The sequence below is a fragment of the Myotis daubentonii genome, chromosome 4 (assembly GCF_963259705.1).
Source record: "Myotis daubentonii chromosome 4, mMyoDau2.1, whole genome shotgun sequence".
NCBI lineage: Eukaryota > Metazoa > Chordata > Mammalia > Chiroptera > Vespertilionidae > Myotis > Myotis daubentonii.
In genome coordinates, this window is record NC_081843.1 from 47704290 (window position 1) to 47728379 (window position 24090).

Genomic DNA, 24090 nt, shown 5'->3' on the forward strand with positions numbered 1-24090 from the left:
AGCACGGATGCATTTTTGAAAGAGAACAACCAGGCATACTGTCCTTAAAAACAAACGTTACACATCACTAAGGCAGCTTATTAAACTTATTTTAAAACCCCCGAAGTTTTGAAAATAGTGCTCGAGATTAGGGGTAATCTAGTGGGTTTCTTTCCCAGAGAGAACATCTGAGAACATTTTCTCTAACAATAAAGGGTGAAGTACATGCAGTTGTGTAAACCGCAAATGCTCCACCAGTGCGTGAGTGAAGGAGATCGCCGGTTTGGGGGGGGGGGGAAGATTTTTGATATCTTCCAACCATTTATCCCCCATGCTCGCTCGCCTGAGGTCAAGTAATGCGGTCCCAGGCCGTAGCAACAGGCAGTTCTTGAGGTGGAAACATTCCGTGTGGGAAACATTATCTCAAATGAGTATAAAAAGAACATATGTACACTACGTGAGCTTGCAAACTCAGAGGGGCGGTCTGTCGTCGCTTTTATTTATTTATTTTTTTTCCAGCAGAGGAATCCCAAAAGCGCAGGCTCGGACCCTTGACAGAGCTGTTCAAAGGGCTGGGTGGGGTACGGGGGATGCGGCTGCGCTCTAGCAAAACCAGACGCGGGCCCCAGGCAGGGGTGGGAGGGGGTGAATTGAAGGGCATTCCGAAGGTTTCAAGAACTTTCGCAAAAAGAAAAAAAAAACACAAGAGAACAAACAGCCCCGACGTGAATCTTTGTTGCAAGAGCAGCCGTTACAGAGCGCAGAGGTAAAGAGGCAACGCAGGGAGGGATCTGAGCGCGGAGTGGCCCCGGGAAAGGAGCGGCGGCAAGGCGGAGGGTGAGATAGCCCCCCATCCCACCCCACCCCACCCCTCCCGCGGCTTCTCCTACGCCATCACCTGCGGATCTCTGGTTAACGCGCACATTCTGATCTCTTAGGTTGAGGGAGGGGCCCACGAGTCTGCGTTTTGAACAAGCTCCCAAGTATCACAGCAATTGCTGGTCCGCGGACCAAACCTGGAGGACCGAGGCCGTCCTGCCCTTACCTGCGCTCACCCTCGTCCGTGTAGAGGTTGATGAAGAGTCCCTCCCTAAAGTCCTGGTACACGGGGCCCGAAAAGCTGAGCTGCAGCTCATAGAGGCTCCCGGGCTGCAGGGCCTCGCGGAGCTCCAGCACCATGTACTGCATGTCCTCCGCGAGCCACACCTTGTCCACCGGCACGCGGCCCTCGGTGGCGTCTCCAGCTCCCGAGGACAGAGGGCCCCTCACCTCGGCGCGGTCACAGCGCAGGAAGAGGCTGTGGAGCAGCAGCCGCGCGGTGGCCTCGGTGCAGCGCACCGTGATGTTGACGCGGCCCGTGAAGCGCAGCGCTGGAGGGGAGAGCTCGTCTGGCCGCAGCCGGGGCCACAGCTCCAGCTCGTAGTGCAGCGGCACGAGCCAGGGCGGCAGGCGCAGCTGGTCCCAGGGCCCCGAGGGTCGCCACACGTCCGGGGTGACCGTCACCTCCGGCTCAAGAGTGGGGTTGGGCTTCCTGGCGTCTGGGACCCCGCAGGGGTGAAGCTCCGACGGCGCGACGCGCGCGCAGTGGCCGTACAGCGCGGCGAGCACGGCGAGCGCCAACAGGAGCGCGGCTGCCAGCGCGGCCAGCAGCAGGGCCACCGCGCGGCTCACGAAGAAGCCGGAGCTGGAACGGGGTCCCATCGCCAAGACCTCCAGCGGGGATGAGTGAGAGCCCGGAGGCGGCGGCGAGGCGGCGACGGCTCAGAACCCCGCGGCCGGGTGCTCGGGGGTGGGAGCCCCTCTCTTGTACGGCCCCTCCTCCTCCCCGAGGGGTTGGGAGACAAGAGAGCGCGATTGGGACCTCGGCTTCCCCTCCCACCTCATCAGATGCAGGTCCCTGCCTACACACCCCTCCCGCCAGGACGTGGGAAGAGGCCGAGCCGGCGCACTGAGGCGCGCGCCCCTCCGGGTCCGACGGGCAAGACCTCGCACGAGAGGCTTCCAGAGTCGCTGCGAGGCGAGGACCGTCGGGACAAACTCGGATTTAGACACCTCCGGCGGGAATATCTGGATTCACGGGATTTGTTGGGTGTGCCACGGAGCAGCTCAGGTGCCGGGAAAGGAAGAGGACCGAGCACCTGGAGCTCCTGGACTGCAGTGAGGAGCGGCCGGTCGCACACCTGCGGGCCACCACCGGGGACTCGCACGCCAGGGGCTGGGTGGAGGCTTAAGGACCTGTACTTTTGGGGTGCGTTCTGAAATGACCCTGAGAGGGACAATTGTGCGGTGAGAACTTCCGGAGCCAAATCTTTGGCGCAAAATTCACCTCCTGAATACAGTTGGGATGAAATCAAGGATTGGCATCTCGAGCTTTTTGGAAGGAGGGTTGGAGGAGGGGGCGAATAAAAAACAGGGAGAAGGAGAGGGATGGGGCGCTTTACCTCCTGACCAGACGGGGAGAGAAGCTAGGCTCCGCGAACACCAGGGACTGGGTGCCAGTCCTGGAGCCGGGTCTGGCTCTCCGCTCCCTTGCCCGGGGAAAGGGGAATGAATCCTGGTCTCAAAACCGGCCTTTAAAAAAAATTATATATATAATTTATTTCAGAGAGGAAGGGAGAGGGGGAGAGAGATAGAAACGCCAATGATAAGAATCATTGATCGGCTGCTTCCTGCACGCCCCCTACTGGAGATCGAGCCCGCTACCCGGGCATGTGCCCTTGACCGGAATGAAACTTGGGACCCTTCAGTCCGCAGGCCGTCGCACTAGCCTAGCCACTGAGCAAAACCAGTTAGGGCAAAATTGGCCTCTTTTAAGCAAAGAGAATAAGACAATCCGGCGCCCAAGCTTTCCACTGGGGAACAGCCGGCTGGAACTCGTCTCCCAGGCGGTGCCCTGGTCGGGGAGGCTTAGGGCGTTGGGGCATCTGTTTGCTATTTAGCGACGCTCCTGGGAGAGTCCGGGCCCCTGGGCCGGCTCGCGCTCTGCAGAGAATTGGGAATGGCTGCAAGTACTCCAGGAGGCGCGGCGGAAGAGGAGGGAGAGGGCGGTTAAAGATCCTGTTGTTGGCTCAAGATTTATCTGAGTGCATCCTGTCGTTAGACTCCTTCGTTTATTTCAGATCGAAGAGAATTTGTCTGTTACAGCCATAAAACTTAAAACCGTTTTCATTTTTCTTCTTTGAACTGTATCTCCCTTCCAATGAGAAAACCCTCCCTCCTGAGGTCAGAGACAGGTTAAACCCAGGTGATTCTCCAGGGAAATGTAATCTTCCCGGCTCCTGGAACCGAAAGTTATCACATTAACAACAACACCACACACACACACCCAAGAAGGGAGACTTGACAACAAGTTCACACAGATGGCTGTGCTGTAACCTGTGACTAGTCTCCTGATTCCAAGTTTGATTTCCTTTCTTCAGAAACAAAACAATTATATTTCAAAATAACTATGACCACCTGCATCACAGAAGATCCTGGGTAGAGACCTTCTCTTTCTTTCTGCAAAACCTGCCCAAAGTCAGCTGCCAGATTGTGAGTTACTGGGCTATCAGGGGCCATTGTCAGATGGGATTGTTAGATGCAGTGCTAATTAATTTTTGTCCTTACAACCTCCTGGACATTTTTTTTAAAGAACCTTGAAGGATTCCAGACTCCCATATAAAGGTTTTTTTGTTTGTTTGCCTTTAAAAAAAAGGCGGTGGGGGGGGGGGGGGGCGGAGACAGTGCTAAACAAAATAATTCATATTAGATGTGTGGCTCCCCTCAATTTTATATAAGAAATTATTGAAAAGTGAGTACATGGACACTAGTATTTAACTCTATTTCTCTAATATCATTAAAGAAATAAAGATTGGCTACCACACAAAAAGCTTCATAGTCATAAAATCATTCCAAATGATTAAGCAATTTAAATATCTTACCAAAAGGGAAAATACTTCTGATAAATCATTAATTTCAGTCAAAAGAAGTTACAAAATAAATGCTGGCTGAGTTGTGCTTATGTTAATAATAAAAAAGAACTGGAAAATACTATTATATAAAACATTTAACATCTCAACCAAAGAGTAGTTCTGGGACAGATCAGTTGGCAGAAAAACACCGACCAAAAAGTTTTAAAAAATGTTTTTAATGAGTTACTCAGAAAACCTACTTCCTATTCCTATCAGCTAAAGTGGTGATTCTCAATAGGAGAGCTGTTGATGGTCTCCTCCCCTGGACATTTGACAATGTTTGGAGACATTCTTGGTTGTCACAACTTTGGGGGGTTGCTACTGGGTAGAGGTCAAGGTTACTGCTAAACATCCTACCATGCACAGGTCACCCATAACACAGAAATATCCTGCCCAAAATGTGATCAGTGCTGCTACTTATAAATCCTAAGCTAAAGCAATTATTCAAGCCTTTTATATGCTACCCAAGTGAAACTTCACCTTAGTATCTTATGTCACTATTTACTTTGTTGTTTATGCTTTGGCATGTCTACTATTTTTCCATCTTTATTTCTTGGTCCTGATTCTGAGGGTAAAACCAGCATGATTTCCTGGCACAGTAGATATAGGATGTAAAAGAAAAAGAGACTTCAAAGATGATTACAAGGTTAGACTGAGTAATTGCAAGGTTGAAATTCCCACCAACTGTGAAATGGAAGATTACGGGGTGAAGAAAACTTGGAGAGGGGTCATCAGTATGTGGCTTCTGGTCAGGTTGAGTTTGAAATGCTGAGCCAATCACTTGGGTATCTGCTGTTGCATTTATTCCTCACCTTCTGCCTCTTATGTATCTCAGTAGGCAGTTATCAGACTTCTTTGCCTCTGGTTTCAGGATGCTTTTCACCAATGGGAGTCACAGGAAAAATACTGGGAGGCAAGAAGAGAGCCAGGGAAGAGGGGTTACAGGGCTAGTTGAAAAAAGTGAAGAAATTAAGCAAAACATGAGAGAGCGGAGAGAGAGAGAGAGAGAGAGAGAGAGAGAGAGAGAGAGAGAGAGAGAGAGAGGACTGTCTGTGATGACAACAGTTTGGTGATTATCTGAGGAAAGGGGTGGGGAGAAGTAGAAGAGGGTAAAGGGAGGATAAATGGTGATGGAAGGAGACTTGACTTGGGGTAATGGACACATAATGCAATATACAGATGATGCATTATAAAATTGTACACCTGAAACCTATATAATTTTATTAATCCATGTCACCCTAATAAACTCAGTAAAAATTTAAAAATAAATGTAATAATTTAAAATTTTAAACAGTGATTCAGTTACAAAAGAAAGAAGAGCTCTGCTATAAATACTCTTGTATATATGTCTTCTGGAATACATTTTTGCTGAATAGTTATCTAGGAATTAAATTATTAAACCATAGAATATGTGTGTTCTTTCAACTTAAGTAGATGATGCAAAGCTATTGGTAATACCAATTTGCACTCCTTCCAGCAGTGTATGAATTCCACTGCTCCATAAATTTGCCAATATTCAACATTGTCAATATTTTGAACTTGAGACATTTTGGTATGTTTGGGGTTTTAATTTTCACTTTCTTGGTTTATAATGAAGCTAAGGGCCTTTTCACATAATCATCAGGTCTTTGGATTTCTTCATTTGTGAAGGGCTTATTCAAGGGTTTTGTACATTTTTCTACTGGTTGTCTGTGGGTGTTTTGTTCGTTTGTTTTTGCTTATATATTTCCTAGATATGAGTCCTTTGTTAAATATACATGTTGGGAATACCTTTTCTGATATTAAAGCAGGATTTGAAGAAAGAATAGGAGTAGCCTTCCAGGGAGAGAAAATTTTCCTTTAAATATATATTTTTTGAAATTCCAAACTGTAGCCTTCTCTTCTAGAGCTTGGTTAGGGAGGCTGTCTCTTGACTATTTTTTTTTTCTGTCTTTTACTAATACCAATAAACTTTTAGAGTTGATACTTGTCATTTATGGTGCTCAGGTTTAAGGTTTGGCTGATTGTATGTGGTGGCCATGGAAATATATCATTCAGATCTCCTGCTGGAGTGAGTATAATTGACTGACAACCCCAATGCTGCTCTGAGTCCCCCACCCTGTTCACACTGAGGCCATGCATCCCTTGGGCTGCTCTCAGACAACGAATGACTGAGCATGGCAAGGATCTTAATGAAGGTCCTGGGAAAGAATTACACTGATAGGCAACTTTGGCCGGAAGGCTTCCCATTGGCCCAGAAACTTTCTTAACATTGCACTGCAGTCCGAGACTTCTTATCCAGCTCTCCTCTCTCCTCCCTCCTCCATAGTGGCCAGACCACCATCACAAGGTAATAACTCTCCCTAAGTCCTCTGGATCTCTGCCCTTTTCCTCTCACCATCATTTCTCCCCAGTAAGTCCTTTCCACATCTAATCTCATCTTAGAGTTGCTTTCTGGAACACCCAAACTAACACACTCTAGAAAAAGCTCTGTTTAAAATTCAGTTACACTTCTATCATTTTTTTTCTTTTCCTCACAAATTACTGCTAAAGTATGTCTTTTAAAAAGCCTCTTTCGTTGATTTACTTTTATTAGAACATCATTTTCTTTTGAGATTGGTAATGAGGTTTTTTTTTTCCAGTTTAAGAGAGTTCTTTAGGCTTATGTTTTAAATTATTGCTTCTTCTGTTTCAATTGTTCTAGTTCCTTCATCAGAAATAGCCATAATTCTTAGATTGAATCTCTGTCATTGTCTTCATTATCTATTATGCTCTTTCTCTCTCTTTTTATTTTAAGTCCTTTTTCTCTGTCGTTCTTGCAGAATTTATCAAGTGTTTCCTCACCACAATATAGCTGCACAAAAGGAAAAATCTATTCAGTATTGGGACCTGGACAAGGGCAGCAACCAGGCTGAGTACTGACAAAGACATTTGATCAAGTAGATAGAGAGTGAAATCAAGAGTCCTGCACACCTGTGGATGGTGAGAGTGTGTATAATACAGGGCTGTATTCCATGAGGTTGAAATGATATCTCCACTACCACCAGCACCTGACAACGAATCGATGGAATATAAGGAAACTCTAATGCCCAAAGGCTTTGCTGCCTCTTATTTCCATCCCCACTTAAAATAATTTAATTTAGGGAATAATGCCACCTTGGATGCAACATGTCACTCCCTGGCTACCTCCTCAACTATCTCAGAGTTGTAATTATTTATTGGGTGTAATGAAAGAGGGGGAAGAAAGAAGATAATTGGAAAGCAATAGCACTATGGCTGCCCCCAAAAGCCACACTTGTAAACCAGGGGATTCATGTCAGAACAATACTGTTTCTGATCCAGGGAGTGGATAGTTGGGAGTCCTAAGCTGATTGGGTATTTTAGTGATAAGCTGAGGAAGGGTGGGTCAGGAGCTCTCATGAGGTGTTATTTACAGAAATCTCCACCCCATCACTTACAGTCTTATATATAACTAAAGGCCCAGTGCATGAAATTTGTGCACTGGGGGCGGGGGGGGGGGGGGAGGTGTCCCTCAGCCCAGCCTGCATCCTCTCCAATCTTGGACCCCTCAGGGGATGTCCGACCCCTTTGGGGTCGGGCCTAAACCGGCAGTCGGACATCCCTATCACAATCCGGGACTGCTGGTTCCCAACTGCTCACCTGCCTGCCTGCCTGATTGCCCCTAACTGCTTCTGCCTGACAGCCCAATCACCCCCAACTGCCCTCCCTTGCCGGCCCAATCGCCCCAACTGCCTTCCTCTGCTGGCTCGATTGCCCCCAACTGCCCTCCCCTGTAGGCCCAGTCGTCCCCAACTTCCCTCCCCTGCCAGCCTGATTTCACCTCCAACTTCCCTCCTCTGCTGGCCAGGTCGCCCCTAACTGCCCTCTCCTGCTGTCCTGATTGCCCATAACTGCCATCCCCTGCTGGCCATCCTGTGACCACATGGGGCTACCATCTTGTGCAAGGGCATGATGGTCAATTTGCATATTACCTCTTTATTATATAGGATTGCTTTCCTTTCTTCTATATAGTAAAGGTATTTGTCCCAGAAACCATGGCATCAGTGTTAATGAAGCACTGAGCACAGCATCCTCCCAGCATATTATGTTCAATAAATGTTTGTGGAATGAATGATGGAATTTAAATGATTAGTTCCAAAGATTTTATGTCTGTTACTCTGTCATATTGCATATAATATTTTAGTCACTTTCACTAAGTTAATGTGTTTAAAATGAAGATCAATTGTGTGTAAATCAACCCTGTTTCCTAAAGTAGAAAGCACACTGTCGACTTTGGCAGGTCACATATAATAATTGAGAACACACGTTAGAGAAGAGGAGGATCAAGTCTGGTTTTCCTCTCTATAGTATCTTGCACACAATCTGATGTGGGAACCATGAGTATGGAAAAAACAGTTATTTAAAAAAAGGAGAGGAAGAAAAACATATGGAGAAGACCATTCTAGATATGATGCTAAAAACATAGTAAAATGAGTACTCAGCTCTCCATTTAATTACATAAGAGTCCATTAAAAACCCAAATTTTCAACAAAATATGTTGTTTAGTCACCTGTTTGGATGGGAAGTTAGGACTTATAGGAAAACCTCAGACAAATTTGCACAAAAATGTTCATTTGGCATGTAACTTCCAAATGAGCCCTGATGAAATAGTTAAGGTTTAGGCTAAACTATTGTAATAAAGGGATCCAAGAAAAAGCAGTGACTTCAGCAAGACAGAGTTTGTTTTTTTCACACAGTCGTCCAGAGGCAAATGGAGTATCCAAGGTGGGCAGGTGACTCTTCGATGACATCATCCATCCCCCAAGGGGGTAGTTCTTGTCCACATGCTCAACACTGGCTCCCACCCCCACATCTGCATCCTGGCCCCATGAAAGGGAAAGAGAAAGAGGAGAGCAAGTGTTTTCTTTTAAACAAGTGATGCAGATGTGTTGCACATGTCTTTCTTTGTTCATTTTCCAATGGTAAGGAAATCATATGGCCATATCTAGCCCTGAGGAAAACTAGATTTGTGTCTAAATTTCTATAGGGGGGATTTCTATCACTAAAAGGAGGAAAGAACAAACAGACACTGGAAGACAATTGGCAGTCTTTGCCATCATTGAAGAAAAAGTTTATACAGCCATTCTTGTGTTGGGATTTAAATAAAACACATACAAAGAGGAAGCTCAAAGCTAAGCCTCAGGGAAAGTGTTGTGTGGTGTCAAACATTATTTTATCCAAGAATGCAGAGACAGCACTCTGAGTGTGGTTATCATTTGTCACATCGTTTATGAGTCACAGAAAAGCAATGAAGTTTACCCAAAAATGGAGCTCATACCTGCCAACTGCACCTTCATGTCTCTAGTGTTTTCTCTAAAATTACCACTCTACCCCATTTCCTATGCCTTGAGGGGGTGGGGGTTTACTGAGCACTTCCCTATAATTAGCATCTCACTCAGCCTGCTCAGAGGTCAGAAGACCCTTAGTCAGCATCAGGTGACTTGGGATCACTGTACAAAAGCAAGAGGGAGAGTTCTGCAGTTCAGGCAGAGAACTGAACAGCAAGCTAAGAGTTGGATAGTTTCATTTCCCCTCCTGGTTCTATTACTACCTCACTAAGATGTGTTTCCCAAGAATAATAAAACATTTTTAAAACTTACATATCCTGGAAGCATTCCATCAGTGGCCAAAGATAAATTCATGGGTAGCAAATGCCAAGATCAACAAAGATTTCATAAAGATCTGTTTTGCTCCTGTAGCAGTGTGTGGGAGATTGATACCTTTGACTATTCTCAGTTCCCCATCACCTAGTTCAATTTTTGCCCTTTTCTATGCTCTCAGAGGTTGCCCTCTACTAACTGCATCAACCAGCCTCTCTTGACCTCTGAGTCCAGTTGGGTTTGATCAATGGGAGGTATGGTCAAAAGATCAAAAGGCAAAAAGAGAGAAGTTGAGGTATTTCTTCTCTCTTGGTCCATCTGTACCTCAGTACTGGGATTCTGGCAAGGGCTGAGCTTGTCTATGCCACAGCTGCTGTTGAGTGGCTCTTTCACAGCTTTCTCCAGGTTCTACTAAAACTTTTTCCTCTTGCCCCATTCAGTTCTAAGTAGTGGTACTGATTTCTCATTATTGCTAGTCCCTAGGTGTATAACAATTCCTTATTGTTTCCCTTTATCCTATCAGTAGAAACAGCCCCTTCATTAAATTCTCATGGATTCTGTGAACTGTTTTCTGTTGGAAACTGTTTTCTGTTTATCAGGATTGTCCCCGGAAATAGATGCCCAAAATGTGACTGTGGGATTGGGCAGCTCACATATCTAAAGAGCACATGAATATCCACCCTGCTGGAACAGTGCTTACTCAAACTCTCACCACTGGTGGCATAGGATGGGTTATAGGTAGAAAGCAAGGCATTTTAGGAGATGGAGTGACTGTAAGATTTAGTGATTATGGTGATAATGGTGATTATGAGGATTGTGGATTATTATGGTATCTTCTGACTGCCATGGAGAGAGCCAAAAAGAAAAAGATTAATTTAAGGCTTTAAACTCTCATCTCAAGGTATAAGTGGACAGTAAGGAAATCTCTGTTGTCACCTTAAAGAAGCCCTTTATCTAGCTTCAAGTTAAAATAGTTGAAATTAGGCCCAGAGTTGCAGTGTCAGTTAAACATACAACCCCACCAGGCCTAATGCTAAGGTAAGGGCACTGTCTGGAAAGGAGTGGGATGCTGAGACTTGGGGTGCGATTTGTTTTTGTTTTGTTCTTTTTTTAGGCTTAAATTTTAATAAACTTCTCTTTAAAATTTTTTTATTAAAATTTACATTCAATATTGCTTTGTATTAGTTTCAGGTATATAGATAGTGGTTAGACAGTAATATACTTTACAGTGTTCTCCCTGATATTTCCAGTACCCACCTGGCACTATACATAGTTATTACAATACTATGAACTCTATTCCCTATGCTGTACTTTATATCTCCATGGCTATTTTATAACTACCAATTTGTACTTCTTAATCCCTTCATCTTTTCACTCAGTCCCCCAATCACCCCCCTACAACAACTATCTGTTCTCTGTATCTATGAGTGTTTTTCTTTTGCTTGATCCTTTATATTGTTCTTTATATTCCACATATAAGTGAAATCATATGGTATTTGTTTTTCTCTGACTGACTTATTTCATTTAGCATACTATCCTTTAGGTACATCTATACTGTTGAAAATGGTAAGATTTTGTTCTTTTCATGGCCGAATAATATTCCATTGTGTAAATGTACTACCAATTTTTTATCTACTCAGCTATTGATGGGCACTTGGGAAGCTTCCATAGCTTGGCTATTGTAAATAACACTGCAATGAGCATAGGGCTACTTATATTTTTTCAAATTAGTGTTTTGGATTTCTTTAGATATATTCCCATAAGAGGAATTGCTGGGTCATAGGCTGTTCCATTTTCAATTTTTTGAGGAAACTCTATACTGTTTTCCACAGTGGCTGCACCAATCTGAACTCCCACCAACGATGCACAAGGGTTCCCTTTTCTCCGCATCCTCAACACTTGTTGTTTATTGATTTATTGATGACAGCCATTCTGACAGGTATGAGGTGATATCTCATTGTGGTTTTAATTAGCATTTTCCTGATGATTAGTAATTTGAGTATTTTTTCATATACCTATTGGCCATCTGATGTTCTCTTTGGAGAAGTGTTTATTAAGGTCCTTTGCCCTTTTTTAAATTGGATTGTTTGTTTTGTAAGTATTGAGTTGTGTGAGTTCTTTATAAATTTTGGATTGTAACCCCTTATCAGATGTATCCTTGGTGAATATGTTCTCCCATTCAATGAGTTGTCTTTTCATATTGTTGATGGTTTCCTTTGCTGTCCAAAAACTTTTTTAGTTTGATGGAGTACCATTTGTTCAACCACTGAGCCAAACTGGCTTGACAGTATGGACATTTTAACATTGTTAAGTCTTCCTATCCATGAGCACAGTAATTGCTTCCATTTCTGTGTATCTTCTTCAATTTCTTTCTTCAGTATCTTATAATTTTCCGAGCAGGGATGGGGATATTTGGACAGACATAGAACAAAGCTGAGAATTTCACACCATCAGTTCCCTTTGACCCTTTTTTTACCAATGGAAGCAGCTCTCTATTCTGTTTGAGGAGCACCTCTCCTTGCATAAACCTGTCTTCCCCTCCTGGACCAATGCCTTGCCTTGAAAAGGGATACTTAATCTCCGATCTCACCCACCCACTACTCATTGCTTCCAGGCTCGAAATGAGATGCCAAAATATGTTCTCTCTAGGAAGAGAACCTACATAACTATGATCTTACAATTTTGTATCAACAGAAGTCTGGGGAGCCGGTGAGCAATAGATTCTAAGAGTGTTATCTACACTAATAAAAGAAAAACATGGTAATTGGCGTACGACCGCTACCCTTTTCATTGGCTAATCAGCGAGATATGCAAATTAACTGTCAGCCAAGATGGCAGCTGGCAGCCAGGCAGCTTGAAACTAACATGAGGCTTGCTTGCCTCAGTGACGGAGGAAACCAACGTTCCTGCCTGCGGCTGCAGGCCTCTGAGCCTGCAGTTTCAGACATTGTAACAAATACCGTCGGACTTCAGCCAGCAGATTCGCAACATTGTATGCAAAGGCCAGAAACCTACTTTCAGCGCGGAGGCCTAAGAGCTGGAGCCAAGCCTCAAGCTAAAGCTGGCCCAGAATAAAAAAAAAAGAAAAAAGAAAAAAAGGAGCGGTTGGGAACTTCAGTCACTCCCAGCCTGAAAACAGCCCTCAGCCCCTAACCCAGACTGGCCAGGCACCCCAGTGGGGACCCCCCACCCTGAATGGTGTGTGACCAGCTGCAAACAGCCATCATCCCCTCACCCAGGCTGGCCAGGCACCACAGTGGGGACCCCCACCCTGATCCAGGACACCCTTCAGGGCAAACCAGCTGGCCCCACCCATGCACCAGGCCTCTACCCTATATAGTAAAAGGGTAATATGCCTCCCGGCACTGGGATCAGCGTGACAGGGGGCAGCGCCCAAACCCCCTGATCACCCTGCGGCTCTGTGTGTGACAGGGGGCGGGGCCACAACCTCCCTATCCATCCTGCTCTGTTCGTGACAAGGGAAGGCACCCCAACCCCCTGAGCAGCCCTGCTCTGTGCCTGATAGGGGGGAGCTCCCCAACCCCCTCCCCACCATGGGCCCTGCTCATGGGCTTGGGCTCAGGCGAGGTGGATGGTGGCCCAGTGGAGAGCGGTTTCTCCATGCATGGTGCCCAGGGATGGCTGTGAGCTGCTGCAACCCCGCCCCATGCTTCAGGGTGGGGGAGAAGGCTTGCAGCCACCAGCACCCTAGGCTGCACCTCCTGTGCCTCAGCCTGCCAGGTTGGCAGGGTCCAGAGCAGGTGAGCTGCTCCCTTCCCCCAGTGGTAGAACAGGGAGGAGAGTGCTGGGTGCAGGGAGGGGACCTCAACTGGGATCCTCCTGGTGTGGGGAAGGGGCCTGGCCTGGGCCCGGTGGGGAGCTTAGGAAGTCTGGCTAAGCAGGCGCTGGTTCATACCAACTCTTACTCTGCCATCTTCCTCCAGCTCTTCAAGCTAGCCCCCCTGCCCCACATGTCTGGGGGAACGGGCTCTGGGTGACCTCCCTGAGCTCAGACTGTGGACCCAGAGACCTCAAGGAAGAGTGCAGGGGCCGGTGCAGAACTACCAGGGCAGAGTGTCTCGGTGAAGTTTGCAACTGACCCATGGAGGAAGCCCCAGAGGGGAAAGGCCAGGAGGCATGAATTGCCACCACTTTAGCCACTTAAAAACAGCTCCACTTGGAATGTGAGGCGGTTATATGTTCAGCTGAGAAGTGAGGGGGCTGAACTCCACCATCGCTGGGCTCCTGTCAGTCCGAGGCCCAAGCGTCCACCATGACAAGGAAAGAACAGAGTGAGGGGCCCGGAGGAAGGGAGGACAATTGAAGGAAACCATGTCTAGACTTTCCCCAGCCCTCTCCTTCTTCCTGCTACCTACAAGAGCCCCAGTCCCGGCCACAGTTCTGTCTCCACCCTATTTAGTACCCTATTCTCCAACGACAGAGGAAAGGAATAAGGAAGGAGTCTGTGCTGCCTTCAGAAAGTATCTATAACCTGATCGGCCAGTTGCCTTCCACAGAGGGAGGCCAGACTGTGGCTTAGGCTCACTCCCCACAGGGACATCAGTAAGACATCCTGTGAGGGCTCCCAGACTGTTAGAGGGGGCAGGCTGGGCTGAGGGATGCCCCCCGAGTGCACAAATTTTTGTGCACCGGGCCTCTAGTATCACATAAAAGGCTGAATCAGGACAAATTTATTCATATTGATGCTCTAATTTAATATTCTACATTTAATATGTTAGCTTGAAGATCTGGATTGAAATTCATTGGAACCTAAACTCAGTAGTAGCCTACAGTCAATGAGCCTGATGTGAAGGAATTTAGAGCAGTGGTTTCAACTCTGGCTGCACATTGGAATCACCTTGGTTCTCAACATGATACAGCAGGCATCACAGTTCTGTGCTGGAGGCTAAAGCCCACAGCACTTAGCATATTAATGCAAAAAGAATCATTGGAAGGCCAATGGACTTCAATATTCAGCAGGGCTGAAAATCAGCATAATATTGCCCTACTGTGGGCTCAGTGGCTCAAGGCAATTCCCTAACCTGATAATCCTTTTACTGTTTACCAAACTTTACTTTGATATGCCTGTATGCATTGCTAAACGGCAAATGTGTATTCAAGTAAATAAATAGCGGAGCAGCCCAGAAGTTGGTGTGTCTCTTCAAGAAAGAGGCTCCTCCACCTGGCCCCCAATGCCTTCTAAATTCATATTTCTTGTACTGTATAGCATTTTCATTTTGTGTGTTGGCCCCTCCTTCAGATCCTGAACCCTGCTGGGACCCAGCTCTCCTTGGTTTCTTTCTCTCTGGCCCATCTTTGCAGATACCTTTGCTCAATGTTCTCTGCTACCTGGATATTAAGCATAGGAATTCAAGTCCCTATCCTATTCTGACTCTGTGCTATATTTCTTCTGTGATGTCATAGGTCCAAATATGACATAAAAAGTCCACGAATCTAACATTTGTGTCTGCAGTCTCAACTTCTGTGCTCACCTGCTCCTTGACATGCTAGCTGACTTTCTCAGGCTCCTCATCCTGAACTAGACTTATTCTTTCTCCTGACCCCACATCTGCTCCTCTTCTAGTATTTTCTGTCTTGGGAAATGGCATCACCACTCCCACCCACTGTTGCTCAAACCAGAAAGTGGAAGATAGCCATGTTTCCTCCCTCTTTCTCATTTCTCACATTTAATCAATCACTAAATTTGGGGAGTTACTCAGGTTTCCCCTGCCTCTGCATCCAATCAATTACCAACTTTTATCAGTTTTGCCTCCAAAACATCTAATTTTCTCTCTCCTCAGTGCCTGTATACTCCCCAGAGCAGGCTAATATCATCTCTGACCTGGAGCATTGCAAAAACCTCTTAACTGGTCTCCTGGCCTGTGATGGCTTGTTTGAAGCCTGTCTTATCACTGGGCTGTCTACTCCATGACAGCAAAGATAAGGACTGTCTTATTCACCACTTTATTTACAATTTCTATTAGGCTGCTTGGCATAGTATATACACAATAAATCTTTTATAAAATTAATGAACATGATTCCTGAATTCCAATCTACTCCTATATCACTCTAAGCAAACACATCTTTCACTCATCCCAAAAATCCAAAAGAAAGGAAAAACACACCTTCCCAGTAGTGATAGAAATAGGTGTCATAAACGTATGTACTCTGCTCTTCAACAGCCATATGAAGGTATCTTCAAGATAGAAGAGGGGGTGGGGAACCATGTGGCTCACCCCATTACACAACTGGTTGGTTCCAATGCAGGTCTTTTCCCCAGATTGCCACAGACAGAACTTATTAATGCAGCATTAGACATAAAATTAATCTCACTGTCCAAACAAGTTTATTTGCCTATCCCCGGGAAACACTGGAATTCTCTGTAGGTTATAACCACAGTTCACTGGAAGCAGCAGATTATGGAAAGATGAGAGTAAGAGTAGAAGCTAGCAACACTGAGAAATAAGGAAATTGCAGAGCCATCAAACATCATGCTCACAAACATTCTGAGACAAATTAAACAACAGTTTTTACCCAGATGAATGTTACTATGCTTCATTGCTTCACATCTATTGGTTGGCACTCAAAGGGTTAAATTTTAACCCTGCTATCCTGGCTTCTGTACACACCTGATTGTTTTAACAATAGGATAATTACCTCAGTTTCCAGATTGAAACCTGGGAACTCGCATAAATCACCCCATTATGTTGCCAGCCCACATCACAAAGGTTCTTCTGTGCCTGAGGGCCAGAACCACAAAAGATTGCTTCCGTTGACTTAGTGACTCCAGGAACTGAGAATGTAGATGACCTTTAGAGATTATTAACTTTGCTCAATTCTGCTTCTGTCCAATCTGCTTTTGCAAGATAGCTCCACATTCCAATGTCTAGTAGGATGTGGTTTTTACCTTTATAAGCTCGCTACTATAGTCACTCAGGGCTGCGAGATTCGGAGAGCTAAAGCCCCCTTGTAGCCAACAGCTTTTGAATAAATGACTCCTTAATTCAACTTCTTGACTTGGGGCGTCCTTTGTGCGATTCACGGGGTACATTACAACAGAGGCAAACACTCCATTACCTTCATAATTCATTTAACAAATTGCTGGAGATATAGTAGTGGACAAAAGAGCCAGGTCCCTGCCCTCATGAAGATGACACTCTAGTCAGAGAAACAGACAAATTAACACTGGGTAAAAGTAAATGTTTTAAAGAAATATAAAGTCAGTGAAGAAAAAGAATGGTGTAAGTGAGACAGCTGCAATTTTAGACAGACTGGCTAGAGATCTCTCTGAAGAAGTGACATTTAAACAAGTGAGGAAGCAAACCATGCAAAGATCTGAGGGACAGCATTCCAGGCAGGAGGAAGAGCAAGGAGTATGCTTTACTGAATTGATGAAAGAGCAAAGAAGCCGGTGTGGCTGGGGTGGAGAGAAAGGTGAGGAAAGAGGGAACAGAGTTCTACCAGGGCAGGATCTTACCAGCCAGGTAAAGACTTTGGATCCTCTTCTCTTTGCTACAGGAAGCCACTGGAAGGTTGTGAGCAGGGAGAGGTATAGTCGGGTTTTATTTGGAAAGGCTTAGTCTGCTGCTGAAAGAGACTAATGAGGAAACCATCTCATGTCCACAGATGATGGTAGCTTGGACTAAGGTGGTAACATTTGAAAGGTGTTGAGAAATGGTTGGATTTTGGGTATATTTTGAAAGTGTAGTCAAGAGGATCTGCTAATGAAGAAGTGTGAAAGGTGAGTGAAAGAGAGGAGCCAAGACTGAGAAACAGGATAGAACGAAGTGCCATTTACTGGCATCTAGAAGAATTAAGTGTGTGGAGGAAAATCTGGAGTTCTGTTTGGATCATTAATTTCAAAATGCCTATTAGATACTCCAATGGAGATGTTGAGTGGGTTGTCTGGAATTCAGGGGAAACCTTAGGGCTATACATATAAATATGAGAGTTATCAACAGTTGTGATCTTTTTATGGCCATAGAACTGGGTAAAATAACCTAGGAAATATGTGTGCACTCCAATATTTACACTTTGGGAAGAGAAAGAGGATTCAACAAAGGACATAGAAAAGGAGAAGCCCTGAAGTAAGAGGAGAACCAGATGAGTGTAGAGTCCGGGAACCCATAGGAGGAAGTGTTTTGAGGGAGAGAGTGATAAATTGTGTCAAATGCTGCTGATGGGTCAAGTAAAATGAGGACTTGGATACAACATGTAGCTTCAAAACATAATCTCATAATTGATCTCAGAAGTAAAGGATTTAATTCTAGACAGACCTTAGAAATCAACCCCTAATTTTAAATGTGAGAAAATCAAGACCCAGATGAATGATTTGTCCAAGTTTACAGAATTAGCTAGTTATATCTAGATCTCCTTATCCTGTGCTTTTTCAATTGTATCATATCTCTACCTTCTAGATCTTCAAAATGATTACCCTGAGTCATCCAGGTCAAAAAGTCAACAATGATTATATTCTGTCAATCCTGCTTAATGAGTCTGAAAATGTAATAGATTTCCTCAATAAGTAGTTAAGTTAAAAAATTGGTTTTGGAGAGAGACCCAGAACATCCAAAAGAAGGCTCAAGGCCCCACAGCAGCTTGCATTGCTTCACAGCTGGGCCTCATCTGGGCACCTCCAAACCCCAAACAAAGAAGAGGAATCTGCAGATCTCTCCATAGGTCCTGCTGGGTAGCCTCAGGCAGAGGCTAAATTAGCACCTCCTTAGAGATCCAAGAGCCAGTGTACCCATTGGTCAGAGTGGGACCATCCAGATTACAACTCTTCATATCCATAAGGGACACACTCAGGGGGCAGACTCAGTGAGCACCAAAGCCCCACTGAAGCAAGTCTTGCCCCAGAAGGGTGTCTCCAGCACAGAAGTTCTCCCACTGTAGACACAGCTGATTCTCACGGCCAATTGGCCTGGAGGTCAATTCCTCCCAGTGATCCTACAACAATCAAGGCATAACTACAACAAGACTGTGCACACAGCCCACAAAGGGGTTCACCAAGAGTGTCCACCTCAGGTAATTGGGGAGGCTGAGCCACTGGGCCCTATAGAACACCTAGCACACAAAGCCACTCTATCAACACAGGGAAGCAGCCAAAATTCAGAGACAAAGAAACAGATCACAAATGACAGAAATGGAGGAAAGCAAACTACTGGATATAGTGTTCAAAACCACGGTTATAAAGATTTTCAAGAATTTTCTAGAAACCGCCGATAAATTTAGTGAGACCCTGGAGGATATGAAAAAGGACCAACTAGAAATTAAGCATACACTGACTGAAATAAAGAATAATATACAGAGGTCCAACAGCAGACAAGAGGATCCCAAGAATCAAGTTAAAGATTTGAAATATGAAGAAGCAAAAAACACCCAACCAGAAAAGCAAAATGAAAAAAGAATCAAAAAATATGAAGATAGTGTAAGGAGCCTCTGGGACAGCTTCAAGCGTACCAACATCTGAATTATAGGGGTGCCAGAAGAAGAGAGAGAGCAAGATATTGAAAACCTATTTGAAGAAATAATGACAGAAAACTTCCCCTACCTGGTGAAAGAAATAGACTTACAAGTCCAGGAAGTGCAGAGAACCCCAAACAAAAGGAATCCAAAGAGGACCACACCAAGACACATCATAATTAAAATGCCAAGGGCAAAAAACAAAGAGAGAATCTTAAAAGCAGCAAGAGAAAAAAGGTCAGTTACCTACAAGGGAGTACCCATACAACTGTCAGCTGATTTCTCAACAGAAACTTTGCAGGCCAGAAGGGAGTGGCAAGAAATATTCAAAGTGAAGAATAGCAAGAACCTACAACCAAGATTACTTTATCCAGCAAAGCTATCATTCAGAATTGAAGGTCAGATAAAGAGCTTCACTGATAAGAAAAAGCTAAAGGAGTTCATCACCACCAAACTAGTATTATATAAAATGCTGAAAGGTATTCTTTAAGAAGAGGAAGAAGAAGAAAAAGGTAAAAATAAAAATTATGAACAAATACATAACTATCAACAAGTGAATCTAAAAATCAAGTGAATAAAAAAATTGTTTTTGTTCTTGCCTGCAAAATTTATTTAGGTAGAACAGCTCATTCTATGGCAATGCCTGATAAATTATAAATTAATGAAAAGAGTTGCAAATTCGATAAACAATTTTAAAGAGTTCTTCTTCCTCTATGTCCAACTCTATTTCCAAGGAAGTTATGTTTACTAGCATATAAGCAGCTTTAAGAATGTTATTACTGCTCTAACTGGTTTGGCTCAGTGGATACTGTGTTGGCCTGTGGACTGAAAGATCCCAGGTTCGATTCCGGTCAAAGGCATGTACCTTGGTTGTGGGCACATCCCCAGTAGGAGGTGTGCAGGAGGCAGCTGCTCAATGTAACTCTCTCATTGATGTTTCTAACTATCTCTCTCCCTTCCTCTTTGTAAAAAATCAATAATATATATATCCTATCTAATAATAGACAAACATGGTAATTGACCGTACCTTCGCTATGCCTCCCATGGACTAATCGGCATGATATGAAAATTAACTGCCAACAAAGATGGCGGTTAATTTGCATACGTAGGCTTCAAGCAACGGAGGGAAGACTGAAGGTGGCTCCAGCCAGAGCAGCAGAGACGGAAGATGGAAGGCGCCTCCGGCTGGAGCAGCAAAAACGGAAGACTGAAGGTGGCTCCAGCCGGAGCAAAGGCCTGGGTCCTGGGTGCCAAGAGGAAAACCTGTGCCAGCAGCCAGGAGAAGGGAAGGCCTATTGCATGAATCTCTTCGTGCAACAGGCCTCTAATATATATATATATAATGTTATTACTAAGGCCAAGAATCATTTCTGAACACTAGAGCACTGGGGAAGATGAAATGATTGCATATAATTTAAGTATTCAAATCCAAATCAAGTCTGTCTTTCAAGATAAAATCAAAGGTCTATGATTTCCTGTGATTTTTGGCTATGACTATGTAACCAGTTTTTCTGATTATTATCTCGTGACTTTATAACTCATATTATAAGGTTGATTGGTGATTTATATTGAAAGTTATTAAAGATCTTTGGTTTAAATAATAACTTTCATTTTACTTTGCCCCTTTTATTTTCAGCATAATATAAACTCACCATTGCTTCATTCTTTTTCTTTCTGGGACTCAGTTGGCTTTCCTGAGTTTCAGATAAGCTTAAGTTGGCAAGAATTAAAATTGTTAGAACTGTATTGAGGTAATTTATATCAGAAACTGGGCAGCATCCACTTATTTGATGCATTTATGTGCCTGTAATTCTGTTTGAAAGGTATAGTCACATCAATTCTATATATATAAAAGCTTAAGTGACTGGAACGACCGGAATGACTGGTCACTATGATGCACACTGACCACCAGGGGGCAGACACTCAGCATAAGAGCTGCCTCCTGTGGTCAGTGTGCTCCCACAGCCACTCAGCTGAGACCCATCCCAGCAGCCCACCAGCCCATCAGCCCACCAGCAGCCACTCACTCCCTCAGTAGTCCTACTGGTTCAATCTCCAGAGAACAGGCCAGGCACCGATGGACCAGCACTGCTGGCACAATCCTGACAGCACCACCAGCCTCCTGAAAGTCAGCCTCGGGCACTGCAGCCGCTTCCCCTCCTCCCTAGACACTCCGCAAGGAAGAAACAATATAAAAGCAGCCACTATGTGGCTCCCAACAACCAGTGCAAATATCAGTGGGATGGATCTGGATCCTGGGCCAGCAAGAGTGTCCCATCACCCACCTGGAGGGCCGATCACATCCCAGCCACCCCCCTGCCCCCAGCTCGGGACCCCACCCGTGCACAAATTCCATGCACCAGGCCTCTAGTTTTACATAAGAGCTGTTCAAATACTTTTGCAGTGTCATAAATACTTTTCACTAGAGAAAATATATTGTCTTTTTTTAATGTTCTTTATCATAGAAATCTCTTACTAGCTAATCTTTTTAACTTCCTTTACCATCTCTCTTTGCATCAGTCATAGTTACTCTGTCATGTTCACATCATCCATCATGAAGAGGCTGGTGATCAGGTAGGTCAGCACAGTGGTAGTGGAAGAACATATATAGCTACATATGCTGAGCAATTACTATGTGCTACTTACTGAAGCAAGTACTTTATGTAAATACATCTCATTACTCCTTGTAATAGCCCTGTTGGCAGTTGTTTTTAATCTCCATTGTATAAACAAAGGCAATTTTCTCAAGAACACAGAGCTAAGAAGTGGCAGAGCTGGGATTTAAATCCAGGTCTTTGAGTCCCGAAGTCCATGATATTTCTATTATTAGCATTCCTCTCTTAAGAACTACTCTGCTTATATTAATGTTGGGGAAAAACATTTAAACGAAACAAAAATAAACTTTTCAAGTTTATAGAATATACTATAATCGTGCACGGGTGGGGGTCCCTCAGCCTGGCCAGGGAGGGGGGAAGGGGCCACAGGAGGTTGGCTGTGGGAGCACACTGACCACCAGGGGGAAGCTCCTGTGTTGAGCATCTGCTCCCTGGTGGTCAGTGCGCATCATAGTGACCGGTCAACCGGTCATTCGGTTTGTTCAGGCTTTTATGCATAGATTCACTTTTTGAAATGAAGGAAATTCCCTGCTATCTTCAATTCTTTAGTTCTGCTTCTTGATCTTTAACTCATCTCTTCTTTCCTTGAAGTTCCCTGGTTCTATGGTCTGCCTCAGCCTTTCTTGTCAGTCTCCATTACAGGACCAGCTCGACTTTCCCATCTCTGCAGAGGTCTAGTTGGTTTTCTATCACAGAGTTAATCATTAGGGGCATCTTAAAGCCTTCCATATTATCATAGGGGACATGAAACATGTAAATGTGTTCTATGGCCCTTATATGAAGGGGGCAGAAATCCTAGACCACTGAAGCCTAGAGAATGAATGGTAGCAGCTGGGGATATATAAAAGGAAAAGTTATGTTTTCCATGGTAGTTTTAAAAATGGACACAATTAGAAAACTCATACAGTTTGTGGGAACATTACAGGGTTATTACTGACATATCTGTGCTGGTCTGAGCCATCAGCTTAATTCTACCCAGGATCAGCCAACCAGTCTGACATCAGTTCATCCCAGCTGGGCTGCTCCCCTCCCTCCGTTCTTGTCCTTATCAAATAGTCATCACTTGGGAAACTGTTTCTTCTCCAATTATTTCCAGGTGTAATCTTACCATTATAAGCAGAGAGGCAACTGGTTCAGCTAGGCCATAATGAAAGTCTAGGAGAAGCATGATGAAAAGAAAGAAATTTAAAAAAAAAAATTTTTTTTTTTAAGGTGAAAACATCCTAGCATAGAGACCCTGGCAAAAAAACAACAGTTTGCTGCACTGGCCAATGAGAGAGCTTGGGAGAAATTTTGCCATAAGTATTTGCTAACTACTGAAATTAATTAAAATAGCCTTGGTGACCAAAACCACAATCCATTATTAAAGGTTTATGTGTAAAGTACTGGAAAGGGGATCAGTATTTCATAATATTATACAAGCTTTTTAAAGAAAAATTATAAATATGTTCATGGGAAAAGGGTGGCTGCTGCCATCTTTGCCAGGATGAGGTCCCTCTATTTGCTCTGCTAAGGAATTGGATATTTCACTTGGTCTTCTACAGATGCAACTATATGTTTATTTACCCATTCAGAAATATTTATTATTTACCTCATATATAGATTCTGGGCTAAGGAAGTTAAGACATGTACACAAATAATGATAATACAAGACAGAGTGTGGTTGAGTGCCATCAGAACAACGGGAACTATCCTCAATACCAAAAAATGTATAAGGCACTCAGTGGAGAAGACATAGGCTATGACATGAATGAACTTTAAAAGCATTAAGTTAATTGAAAGAAGCCACAAAACTAAAACACATGCTGCATGATTTTATTCATATGAAAGTCCAGAATAAGCAACTCTATTAGAGACACAAAGTAGAGTAGTGGTTGCTTAGGGCTAGAGGGTAGAGAATGGGACGGGGGTGATAGTGGGACAGGAGAGTACAGGGATAATAGCTAGAAAGAAACTGTTTCTTTTTGAGGTGATGAAAATGTTCTAAAATTGTTTGTGGTGATGATTGCACACATCTGTGGCTATCCTAAAAACGATTGAATTGTACACCTTAAACAGGCAAATTGTATGATATGTGAATTATCTCAATAAAACTGTGTTTTTTTAAAAGTCAACAGGATGTGGCAATTTACTATCATGGGAAATGAAGTAGAGAAATGAGTTCAAGATAGTTCTAAGACAACCTACTTGGGTCAGAAGGAGACGGTAGCATAATGACAAAGAGAACGAAGACAGGAGAGGAACCTGGTTGGGTAGCAGAAAGAAATATTATATTGCCTGTTATGCCTGAGTCTGCAGTGACTGTGAAAGAACCATGTAGATAATTAAAGTAACCAAGAAACAGAGGATGTGAGAATGCTTCTGGGCTAGCTAAGGTCCCTCTTTCTGGGGACCTGGGCATGTTTTAGAATGACAGAGGAATACACCGGGACCAAAAGTCAA

General features: G+C 44.1%; 1 protein-coding gene across 1 annotated transcript in view; it reads right to left on the reverse strand.

The window, feature by feature from the left end:
* The window catches only part of LVRN (laeverin), a 63118-nt gene extending 60790 nt beyond the window's left edge, over window positions 1–2328 (reverse strand). The window contains exon 1 of the mRNA XM_059693838.1: window positions 1025–2328. Within this exon, the coding sequence (XP_059549821.1) occupies window positions 1025–1680 (656 nt within the window). The 5' untranslated portion in view covers window positions 1681–2328. The remainder of the gene's footprint in view (window positions 1–1024) is intronic.
* Window positions 2329–24090: the final 21762 nt, after the last annotated feature.